At 41.2% G+C, this 12,487-nt stretch overlaps 1 protein-coding gene across 5 annotated transcripts in view; it reads left to right on the top strand.

Moving 5' to 3' along the window:
• Window positions 1–11,739, top strand: part of CRYBG1 (crystallin beta-gamma domain containing 1) — a 101,845-nt gene extending 90,106 nt beyond the window's left edge. For all 5 annotated transcript variants that reach the window (XM_042803601.1, XM_033008482.2, XM_033008483.2 and 2 more), the window contains 5 exons: window positions 288–427; window positions 2,761–2,884; window positions 4,090–4,248; window positions 7,188–7,350; window positions 10,077–11,739. In XM_042803601.1, coding sequence (XP_042659535.1) covers window positions 288–427; window positions 2,761–2,884; window positions 4,090–4,248; window positions 7,188–7,350; window positions 10,077–10,165 — 675 coding nt within the window. In that variant the 3' untranslated portion in view covers window positions 10,166–11,739. The remainder of the gene's footprint in view (window positions 1–287; window positions 428–2,760; window positions 2,885–4,089; window positions 4,249–7,187; window positions 7,351–10,076) is intronic.
• The last annotated feature ends 748 nt before the right edge of the window (window positions 11,740–12,487 follow it).

Below are 12,487 nucleotides of genomic sequence, written 5' to 3'. Positions count from 1 at the left end.
AAGAAGTTACGCAGGAATCTACCACAGAGACATGTGTGTGCCTCAAGATAAGGAAATTTTATGTTCCATACAAGATGATCCCTTGTGTGTTTTGTATAAGGGCTCTTTATTACTTTAAAAATTTCTTTTAAGTAACCTTTTGCAGAGCAAAAACATTATTCAGGATCTCTGATCTTAAACAATCAAGAAGAAACCTCTGAGATAAAAGGGCTGTGTGGAGTAATGATGTTCACAGTCCCCATCTGGAGTTTTAACATCTTATAAAAGTGCTCATCTTTCTTCCGCAGGAGCTGTCTGAGCCATGCATAGCTCTCTTTGAAAAGGTGGGTTTCCAAGGAAAGAAAATCGAATTCAGTACAGAAATCTTAAATCTTCAGTTCCTGGGATACAGTCCTCGAATAGCTTCAGTTCAAATCCTTGGCGGCATGTAAGTTAAAATCACTTTTTGATTCTTTAGAATGATGTACTTACTCAACATAAAAAATTACAGGTGTTAAAAACCAAAGAGTATAAAATCAGAATATCATGTGTGCAGTGCATCAATGCAGTTTCTTCTTACAGGACCTTGTCACATCCTGTTTCAACAACGTTATCACTGACTGATGCCTTGTGCTAGAAGTTGAAGTGAATAAAGTTCACAAGGAAACTCTTATGCTGTATTATAAAAGCCAGCTTGCATAGCATCTTTAAAAGCAACTTCAGTGCTCTCGGTTTAGGTCTCAATCATTAAAAAAAATAATTCTGTTTGTGATCTGTTATCTTGTGTCATAAGTTCAAAATATTTTAATAAGTCTTCATGTTCATTCTTTTACATATATGTTATGGACACAGTGGTACAATCGGATAACGATCTGGTCCCTTCTGGCATTAGTAATAATTCCTTTTACTTCAGGAATTGGGTCAGACCCTTGGTTGTAAATCTAACAGTTAAATTTTGTTAGTTATTTTTAAGCTGTTCTGTTTTCTAAATTTACTTCTGAAGATCGTGTAGAAAAATAGTCAGTGATGAAGTTTAAAAACCTGTCTGAAAGCATTTGGAAAACTACTGTGCTATCTTCTTCCAGTGTTCCAGCAGATCTGTTAAATTTCTCTTTTTGTGCTTTTCCTGTTGTTAACTTATACTTGGGGCAAGTATCTTGGAGGTGGATGTTCAGTTTTTTCCTAACTTGAAGATTGTGACTTACTTTTTTAACGATAGATCCATGTTACTGTTGCTTTGCATTTGAATGCCTTCCTTTGAAGAGGTGAATTTCCAAGGTGTGTGCTAGAGAGATGATGTTGGATAGCTTAAGACTGCCCTCAAGTGGATAGCTAATACCAGGTCTGTAGAGCAAACCATTTTCCCCATCCGGATAAGCTGGTCAAAGGGTTTCCTTAGCACACTGAACTGAAGTTTGAAACATAAAGGTCATAGGAAAAGGTACATGCTCTGTATTCTGAAGTCCCCCGAGACTTCGGTATCTTTTGCCATAACCACGATATAGTTGGTTCTCACTTTCCATAACATGAAATAACATGAATTCAAACATAAGGTTACTTCTTTCCCGAGAGCGTAGTTACCATGTTTCCAGGTAACGGAGTTGTGAATTGTGTGTGTTTCCTATCCAGTGAATATATATGTATTTTCTGGTTGATCACTAGAAGCATATAGAGTATGATACAAAAATTCTGATTTCATTATAGCAGTGTCAGCTGCTGAAATGGGTCAAAATACAAGTTTCAGAATGTCCTTGCCCCTACTGCCTTCCTTATTGAAGGGGTTTTCGTCTTCTTTTCCCTTGCTAAAAGACATCTATCTGTTTATAATTCTTTTAATTTCATACCTGGGGATACTTGTGTATTAAGCTGTGAAAAAGCACCAAATGAAGGTGAATGGGCTGCTTCTGGATATAGACGTCTACTGACAAATCAGTCAGAGGAAAGGAGGTAACAGGCAAATGTGTGTATTAAGTGTTTGTGTGCTCAAAAAAACTATGGCTATTGGACAGGCCCAGCAAAACAGTGTGAGAAAACTCAAAAAATTGCACTGTTTTGCAGCCTATTTTAAAGTCTAGTTGTAATAATTCACTTAAGAATTCACTAAAGAAGCAGAAGTCAGGTTCTGACAGGTTGCTCTCAATGTGATTGTACGTGTGGTTGGATGTGTGGTAGGGAATGCTAAACAAAATTCTTTTTTTTTTTTCCTTTTCCTTCCCCTCCCCCTTTAGGTATTTGGAAAGAAGAAAGATGCTCTGAAATAAAAGCTCTATCAAAATACCCTAGAGAGCTTTATCCTGTTGCAGTTCCAGTATTTGCTTGTTGCAGTCTGCATCCCTAGTAGTTCTTTCCCATGTGGGTCAGCTCTGTCCAAATTAAGATACGCACAGAACTACTGGTTCTCCACATGCAACAATCTAACATATATAGCGCATGTAGCATATACATACATGCTCCTTGAGGAGTCACAGCACCTTCTGAAAAGAGATGATATTTAAAAGTTGAGTTCTCCCTTTAAGGCAAGAAAACGCTTTGTTGCATTCATCTTGTAAATTTTAAATAATGAGACTTTAAAAGGTGAACTCCGGCGTGCTCATCTTAATGCGGTTGATCTAAGTCAGGGTATGCTTTTATTATTTTTGAAGACGTGTTAAAAAGAAGGTCACTGGCTTTCCAAAGCTAAATGCTACTACTCTGTGGGACAGATTTCTGTTAAACCCATTTATTAATTCCAAAGCAGGATTTGGCAGTAAAAGCATTCTTTTTTTTCTTTTTTTCTCCTAGATGGATAATTTATGAGCATAGTAATTACAGGGGGCGTCAGATGTTGTTAGCACCGAATGACATTCCAGATTGGTATAAAGTGAGTGGTTACTGTCAGATAGGCTCTCTGAGACCTTTACTGCAGGTGAGTAGGCTCTGACGCGAGATCATCAAGTACTAATTTATATTTTGTAATGGGGCTGGGGGAATATTATATATCCGAAAGCCGTGTTACGTCTTGATGCATGTCACAAGCCTCAGCAATGGCCATTGTGTAAAGAAATCGCTCTACAGTTTCACTTGTAGTAAAAGCTCTTTAAGTGTGCTACATGGCTTTGCAGTTCTATGGCTTAAACTGCCATTAAGCATACTGTAAACCAAAGCATAGAAGACAGCATATAAGGACTGGCTAAATTACTTTAACAAATAATGGCTATAACTACTACATATAAATTATTTTAAGTTGGTTTATAATTAGCACCCAGACTGGTGACTGGTCTGTACTATCGGCGTTATTTTGGGAACAACAAGAAAATGGGTCATCAAAATATTGGATATTTCAATTAGTAGTGATTTGGTGTTGATTTAGGGGGGAAGGTCCTTCCCTGCTTATTACTTGGCAGAACAATTTGCAAATCTAATGCAAAACTTATTCTCATGCTGTCCTTTTCGTTTTGTTCTCTAAATAAGGACCATATGATTTGGTCCAGTGCTGCAGCAGTTCCTGTGAGCTTTTTTTTTTTTTTTTTTTTTTTTCTTGAAGGTCTTGCTGAGCCATAATTTTTAGAGGAAACAACTTTTTCTAATTCACAGATTATTGTACCTGTAACCAAATGCATTTGCTTGCTGTCATAGCATTGTCTTTGTATAGCCTTAAGCAGAGTTGGAAATAATGTATTCTGACTGCCCTGGCTGAGAGCTTGTCCAGACAGAAATGTTCATGTCTAACAAGCTGCAGCGTGAATGTGCAGTGTAATACTTGCTGCCACTAAAATAAGCAGCACTGCACAAGTGCACCCTTAACGAAAGCAAAGAGCATCTATACAAGAAGTTAGCAGAGAGAAGTTAATGCTGCTCTGAATTAAAAATTCTTAGCTTTCCACTGTGTGCTGATCTCAGTGCATAGGAAAGCCTAAAACTCTCCATGCAGAATGGCAAGATCTCAAAGCTTGGCTTGACCTAGACATTTATGGTCTTTGGAATTAAATTCTAAAATAGGAAAATTAAGCTTTTCAAAAGGGAGAGGGAGGCACGGGGCTCAGCACTGAACAGTAATTGCTCTGAAGCTAACCGCAGCGGGATGTGCTCTGCGCCCCGACTGTGGTTAAAGAGCTCTGTCGTTTTCTGCAGAAACGTGTGTACTTCAGGCTGCGAAACAAGGAAACAGGAAAATTCATGTCAGCTGATGGAAACTTGGACAACCTGAATCTTCTCCGAATACAGGTTGCAGAAGATACAGACTCAGATGATCAAATCTGGGTTTATCAGGATGGATTCATAAGGTGCCGGGTGAGGTTCAAGTTCAATGTGAAATTTTTCTTTTCCTCTCCTGTTGTAGGGCTTTCTGAATTAAATTCCTCCTGTATCATCTTGATTTATTTTAAAGGCTTATTCTGTTTCAGCTGTAATATAATCTTTTTTGTAGGTGTTTGGTTTTGTTTTTTTGTTTTTGGTTTTTTTTTTTATTTGAACTCTGGATTTTTCAGGTGATATAAACTAGGTGTATGATACCTTTTTTTTCTGATGTAATTTTGAGAGACTTTAGTTCCGATTTACTTTTCCCTTAAAGAATAGTAGCCTTGTAAGTACAGCCAACACCAGAAGATCATTGTCTTGCTCTTCATGAGCCCCTTCCACATTCACGCCCCCTTTCTCCACAGTAAAAATATCACAAAAGTATCAAAGCAGGGGGAGACCTTTTAAAATTAAGACCCTTCCTGATATTTTGAACTATGCATACCTTGTGGTAGGTCAGTTAGTGTGATGTAGATTATATCCTCTTCTGCATTCAGGCAAGCTTTAAGATAAAATCCTATTCTGTTTTGTTTTTTTTTGGGGGGGGGGGGTGGTGTTGTTGATCTGTTTTTTGTTGGGGTTTTGTTGTTGTTGGGTTGTTTTTTGTTTTTTTCCCCTGGTTATCTCTGTATTTGTCAAATTCATCCCTTTTCCATTCCTCTGTACAAGTTTCCAAATGAAGTCCTGCTTTTCTCACAGTCCCTAAAACTAATCATGTGTGAATTGTCATTGAGGTGAGCAGAGGTATGCACAGTTCATAATGTTTAAGCATGAACAGACTTAGGTAGGGATGTCAGCCAAAGAAAATTAAGTTACTTTAATACTGTTCAACAGCTTGACTGTAAAGAATCATCTGAACTTTTTCTATAGGATTGTATAACTTCAAAGGAACCACTTATAACTATGTCATCTATGCTGGAGGGAAGAATCTTACTGTTAATAAGCTAAAGCATTGTTTGGACATGTTTACAGGACACATGCAGTAGTAAAAGGGATTTATGCAGACAGCAAAATCGTGCAAAGTAAGCTAAAAGCTTTAATATCGCATACAAAAGACCTCTCTCTTGACAGTGCCTCTCAAACATTTCACTGAAGGTGTTTGTATTGAGACAGTGTGGTACGGTACAGCTTTGGATAAGTGCTCTTGGGTTTTGTGCCCATCTCTGTCTCGTGAAGTAGTTTTTCTGTGCACAGAAAAGACACAGCTTGTGCTGTACAGCAGTCGGGTGCGGAGTGCAGGCTGGCAACACTGATCTTAAATGACTGAACCCTTCCAGAGCTCTGCCATCTTTCTAATGAATGGCAGTACATGTATTTTGCAGCAAAAAAAAAAATTTTCGCTACATTTTAAAAAGAAAATTAAGCTTGTGGGTGGGTAGGTACGTGCACGTTGGCAGACGTAGGTGACTGGAAGAACTTGTGCCTTTCTTCCTGTAAGCTTAGGTCATCTCACTGACTGCGTCACAGTACCTTGAGATGTGCCTGAGGCTTTCAAGGAAGAGCTGGTTTAGGTAGGTGGGATAACCAATAAGCAGGATATGAAAGTAATTCTGCTCATTTTGTCAGAAACAGATGTAAATAGCAGATACAAAGTCAGGTCTTCTCGCTCTTTATGAGTTTTCTGGAGATGGGTGAAGTAGTGGCCTAGTGGACCTGATATGTAAGCTCTGAGTCTTCCAGGTCCCAGCAGAGAACATTTTAGATACAGATGAGAATTTCAGAACTGCAATTGAGTTATCATCACCTAGAATTGAAGTAAGAAGTACTACTTTTTAAAAACTGTATCTTTAATAATTTAGGGCGGTGTCAACAATGGCATATGGTTGGTCATTTAATTTGCCTCTGAAGACCATTCAGAAGTTACAGGGCATCGTATGGTGATCTACTGAAAATCACTGTTCACAAAGAATAACTAACTGTAATTTACTATTAATACAACCATAATGTTTGTCTCAAGTAAGCTTGATTTTTGCCCGTTCTTTTTTTTTAACCCTAAAGACATTTGAAGAGTTTTGAAATCAAGTAACTCAAATGACTAGGAAAAGAACATAGAGCAAAGAAGAGAATATCATTTGTGATACACTGTGAAATTCATACACTCAATACTGTGCAGTTACGTCCTTTATCCCAAAAGGTTATAGCAGAACTAGTAATTACTAAGGAACAAAAAAACGATGTGCAGAGGAGATGGAGGCCTTCCATGTAAGGAAGAGATGACACGGCTAAGACTTTTTTAGCCTGCAAAGGGGACGGTTTGAGGGATGATACGATTGAAGTCTTTGCAAACACACTGTGGACAAGAGATCCCTTAAAATACGGGAGGGGAAGGAGGGGCGAGGAGAGCATCAAATAAAGCTAGTAGTTGTCTATCAAATTATTTATTATTTTTTTTTTTAATAGCAGTAGTAAAGATTTCAAACTCCTTGCCGCAGAAGGGTTATGATAAAGAAAGGTGTTTTGTGTAAAAGGGTTACATGGTTCTCGGTGGGTAGTGACTAACAAATTCATATATGGGACAGAAACCATCCGAGTATTAAAGGTACTGGCGCTGCATGGAAAAGTCTCTGGGCTGGCAACGGCTGTAGGCTGGGAAAGATTACCAGGAACGGACTGCGTGCCAGGGCAAAGTGAACGTGATCCTCCACAGCATCTGTTCCTGGCCACTGACAGAGGCAGGTGCTGCTGCTTGCGCCTTCTGATCTGACACAACATGGTTATTTTAACGTTCGTATGGAGCGGAGAGCGCCAGCAGAAAGAGGAACAAAAGCCAAATAAGTAGTCTTGAGTTTGGGGCAAAAATACATTCCTTTAGGGAAAGCAGTTCCTGCATTCTCTTCTCACCTGCTGACATCTATCTGATTAAAAAAAAAAAACAGTGGATACTCGAAGTAAGGCTGTTTTGAATAATTGCTGTTGACTTTCTGATGATACAGATGGCAGAGGATTGCTGCTTGACAATTGTTGGAAATCTTATAACTCCTGGCTCTAAACTTGGCCTGTCGTTTGAGCGGAATGAAGACAAACAATATTGGCATATTAGTCCCGATGGCAGGATTTATAGCAAGATGAAACCCAAGCTGGTTTTAGATATCAAAGGTAAGCAAATGTCTTATCTCATTACATTGTGTCTTAGTAACACGATACTTACAGTGGGATAGGCACTAAACGTGGCTATAAATGAAGGATGGTGTTGCACTTTCTTTAATCTAGAACCAAAAAATACCCGATTAGCTAGTCTGACCTCCTGAATTATACAGGCCCTAGGACTGCATTTCATTTTTCCTATACGGAGCTTAGTAACTCCCACTACTTGCTTATCTTGTATTCCCAGCGTCCACTCACTGTAGATATCTGCAGTTAATTTTAGGTGGCACTGGGTGATGTGAAGATAATTATTTAAAATGCTGAAGCAAGAAAAATCTAGCTTCTCATTACCTTTAATTTGTATAAAGCAAATTTTCGTATATAGTAGTTGTAGCTGCAATAGCCAAAGGACGTTAGGGAAGCAAAGGCAGGCTTCTATGCTGATGTGATTAGATGCAAAAAGTTTTTTCATTTGTTCGTTAATGGCTCCACCTTTATCGCAAACCTGAGATTCTGCCTGAGCAGCCTAAGGTCTGTGGCGCACTTGATGCGTGTTTTACAGCCGCTTTTGTCCCAGCGATTTGGTTCATGCAGATACAGTTTCTGACCTTGGTTTTCAGAGTTTCACAGAAGGTCTGGAAAAGCAACAAATGGAACGATTAGCAGAATTAGCGTGATCAGATGTTCTGACATAACTCCGTGGTTTTGGGCGGGGGGAGCAATCATGTTCCATGCCTGCTGATTTTTTTAGATGTTTTCAAATTAATTTTGCATCGATGCTGAGATGTTAATTACAGCAATTGCAAAAAATTAAAATTAATACCAGGGTCAACAGACAGCACTTTAGAACTAAAAGGGACAAGGATTATCAGAGCTGTGAGAAAAGGGTTATCTGACGTCTGACCATCGTGCAACACTGGCAGGAATAATCACAAATTCTCTTTACTGCCATGAAAAGCTAGTGATGATTAATTACAAACTGATTAATTACAAACTGATCAAAAAGACTCCGGTTCAAGGGAGAGTCTTTGGTCGTAATGACTCGGCATACCTTTTTCTGAAGTCAGTTCAGAGTTTCACCAAACAAGCAGAAATGCCGCCTTGCTTTCAGTTAATGGTGTTAAAAGCAATTTGCGTATTCTGCATTCATAATTCACAGTGGATAGGTCTGGTGCTGAAAGCACAGATACGTTCTTAGTTTTAAAAAAAGTAAATCTGTACGGTGAATATGAAAGAGTAGGTGCCTTTTTAGCTTTTATGTGAGAAAGCCTAGTAGGATCATGACCTGTTACTGACAATTCTGCTGATCCATCCCTGATCGCAAAGGGAGCATTAACGAATTCTTCAGCAAATGACCGCAGCGTCCAGCTGTGCGGTTACCAGTGCCGCCCCGCGGATGTACCGGCATAGCACAAAGCTTTCTCCAGGGCAGTGCGCTAGCAAAGTAAATCATCTCTTGTCCCACTGACAAAAATCCCTTCTTTTCCCATGATGACGTGTTTGCTTTCTACCAGACACCACTTAAAAAAAACATTTTTGGCGCTCACGGCGATAGCTGAGCTATGAGCTGATGCTGTTTTTTGAAGCTGCTGGTTTGGTGTTTTGTTTGGGTTTTTTCCTGTGGGAGTGTTTGATCTGCTATTGCTTTCTTTTTCCCCCTCTTTCTGAAGAACTTTGCGAGTGTTTCTGCTGTGCATCTCTCCTGCTTTTTAGCAATTGCCTGGTGATGGCGAGGAGAGAAATCACGTTGGTCTTGGAGACCTTTCCTGATTTGTGTCGGTGGCACCAGAAAGCCCCCTGCAAATACCCAAAGTGGAGAGCAGCTGAGGTGCTTGAGATGGCATTTCCTTAGTACAGAAGAGCTGCTCTTCAGTGTGCCTGCCCATGCAGAACTTGAGCTGCCTAGAATATTTCTTTCCGAGATATATTTCTTTTCCACCTGCTACTGCCGGCGTGCTGCGCCGCGCGGGTCCTGCGCTCCTGCAGGATGTACTAGAGCTGAGGAGGGGTGGGAAAAAAAGAAAAAAAAAAAAAAAAAAGTCACTTCTGACTTTCACTCTAGTCAAATGTTTCTTTGCTTCCGAGTTTCTGAAGTCAGAAGACCCGTGGTGCTCTTCCATGGGAACATGTTTGGCATTGCATGACGTGAGTAAATGAAGCCCCCTGTCAGAAAAGGGTGCATTTGCATGCGGGTATGGTCAGCTGCCGGTGGAACCAGCTGAACGTGGGGCCATAGGCCGTGTACGGGGCCTCGACTCGCGGCGCAGCTGGTCACAATACCAGATTAGGACGGCGGAGTAACTGAGTACCAGACCTTGTCCCCGGGATGGTCGTGCTCCCGCTGTCTGTCAGCAGCAGGACTTACTCCATCGCGTCAGCGTCGTCTTTAGAGCGAACTGACAGCCAGCAGCTGCTGAGGGGAGACTGAACAGCCCCGTTTTGGGAAGTGACAGTCTTAGAGATGCGACACCTGACTGTATTTGCAGCGTTTCACTCCTTTCCCATCGGCGCTGAAAAAGCCAAGGTACCGACTTGCTGAAGGGGTAGAGAGGAGCCAGCAGGCCCCCTTGTTTCTGAATTAATTCTAAAAGCAGGCAGCGATGAAAACGAGTTTCTTTCCAGTGCCTCGGGGAGAAGAGAGACCGTCTGTGCCAGCGCTCAACTAGAGTTGCCCTGCAACCTGGAGTACACGTCTCTTATTTCAAAGATAACCCACGCTCTGCAATTTTTCTTCACAGGGGGCGCACAATATGATCGTGACCATGTTGTCGTCAACACAGTCAACGAAGAAAAGTTAACGCAGTGTTGGGAACCGCTGGTTGTATAAACCCAAAGAAGCGAAGAGCTGACTTTGGACTGTTCCAGACACTAGAATTGGCACTGCCGTCTCGGAAGGGCACAGGATCAACGATGAGAGTCTTGTCTTTCCTTTGCAATTTTCAAAAGAACAAGCAACAGAATGATTTCACCTCTCTAAGATTATTATCCACATAAAAGTTTGAGTATCTCTCAACCTTTTTTTTTTTTTTTTTTTTTTTTAAAACCATCACAACTCAATGTGAGCTAGAGAGTGGTAGTATGCCTTAGGCTAGAGTGGAAGAACTAAAGGCGAGAGAGACCCCATGGAGTTACCGTCGTGTCACTGAGTAGTTAATCCCAAACAGCCAATGGGCATAATTTTAAATTATTTTTAAAAGATTTTTTTTTTTTCTTTTTAACTGAGAGAAAGGCTACAAGATAATTAAAGCTTCTTTTATAAAGACAGGAGTGCAGTGTGTATGTGGGTATAGCAACTTGAACCTACAGGCTGTAGTACAGAGAAAGACTTACTACTGGAAATTAATATATTTGTTTCACTGGAGCAAACTTAGATTCACTGAAAGTTTAAAGACTGCTAGCACACAGCACATCCAGAGATTTTTTTTTTAACATGTGGCTTCAACTATAGTTAGTATGCTAATACAGTAAGTCCTAAATTAAGAAGAAAAAATCTAGATTTTCTCACGTAGAGATGATGTAAATTAGTAGATGTTTGTTAGAAAAAGAGAGGGCTGGCAAAAGGATGCATCGGAATGTGAAGAACTTGCCCGTTTTCTAGGCTGCCTAACTGTTTGAGTTACGGGTATTTTACTGCTTTGCCAAGTCAAATTTTTACCTTTTTAAACCAGTTCCAGTGAACGCAGTCTCCCTGACCTCCAAAATCCTACCGAGAACGAGAATTCTTAGGGGGAGGATCACCAAAGCTGACGGCAGCAGCCGTTTCTCAGCCACCGCCTGTTGACGTTACGGTGGGGTGGGTGGGGGACACCAGACTCCCAGGTTTTTCCCCGAAACGCACCCAGGCGCGAGCACCGACCGTGCCCGTTGAAAGTAGGAAGCGTTGCTGGTTTAGTAAAGAGCTCGTGGCACCCGAGGGAGAACGTGAGGACTGCAGGAGGTTCTTCTGTGGCCCTGCTCTTAACCCGGGTTTGTTAGTTTTCCTTAACCACGCTGGCAAAAAGGTAAAATACAAAGTCTTGTACTGTGCTGCTGTGTTTTGTTCTGGTTTCGACCAGCGTTATTACAAGCTGCTCCTAGGAGCATCCAGGCCTTTGTCTTGCGTAGTAAATCTGTTTAATGTTTTCATCGCTCTTGTACTGCCTCAAAGGATACCGGTGCTTTTAGCCTTGCCACCCTAGAGGAAGTGCCTTACTAATTAATTCTCCTCCTTTTGTACAGACGTACTGAAGTTTTGTCGCTCTGAAACGTGCTGCTTTTAGTTCTTCATAGAAAACGTGTTGCTGTTGGTTCCGAACAGTGGTACTTTGTCATACCGATGTGCTCTTGCTATATATAATATAGCATTTTTCAAATAAATTTAAGTTAGGTGACTTTTTATTGAAATTAAAGGTAGAAAGCTGACGTTTTATGGTTAGTTTTGCTTCTGCCCTGTGCCCTTTCCTGCCCGTAATTCCACTCCAAGGGCTAGCTGATGGGGAGCGAGGAAGTGCTGTGGAGTAGCCACAGGCTCCCAGAAGTGGGCGCTCCTCCTCTCCAAGCCTCGCGTTCAGTGCGTTTGCACGTGGGGCCACAGTTCACGTGGCTGCTGGTTCCGTCCCCGGGTGGAAGTGCCGCGGGGAATGGGTTTGCCATCGCGGTAGCTGCGCAGCTCTCGATTCAGAGGTTACAACTTGCCTTTGATCCACCTGCATAATTGCAAGGGAAGTCGCTCTGTAGCCCACCTCTGGCAAAAGCCTAAGTTTAACCGCAGACTGACAGACACAAAGCCCCTAAAGCACTTCACACACACACACACACACCCCCCCCCGGCACTGACAGGGGACATGGCAGCAACAGGCTCTCTCGATTGCGGCCAAGATCATGTCTAGCCTACCTGCAGAAACACTGTAGTCAGCCGAACGTGTGCCAGGAGTTAGACAATCAGAGTAATTCTCAGTTACGGATTGATTTTTGTTCCATGCTTCTACTCAGCTTAGTTACCCCGTGAGAGATTTGCCCTATGAAGATTAGGAGTACCAGCCTTGAGACAGCAATCCGACCACCTAATACAAGAGAAGTTTCCGGGTTCTGAGAATGAACTAGAATGAGTAATAATACATATTAATAAAGGTGGTATATATTAATATTAGGAAAGGCAAAGGAAAAAAGG

Source organism: Tyto alba, unplaced genomic scaffold (genome assembly GCF_018691265.1).
Source record: "Tyto alba isolate M040663 unplaced genomic scaffold, T.alba_DEE_v4.0 Super-Scaffold_40, whole genome shotgun sequence".
Lineage (NCBI taxonomy): Eukaryota > Metazoa > Chordata > Aves > Strigiformes > Tytonidae > Tyto > Tyto alba.
This window is presented reverse-complemented; position numbering and strand designations above follow the sequence as displayed.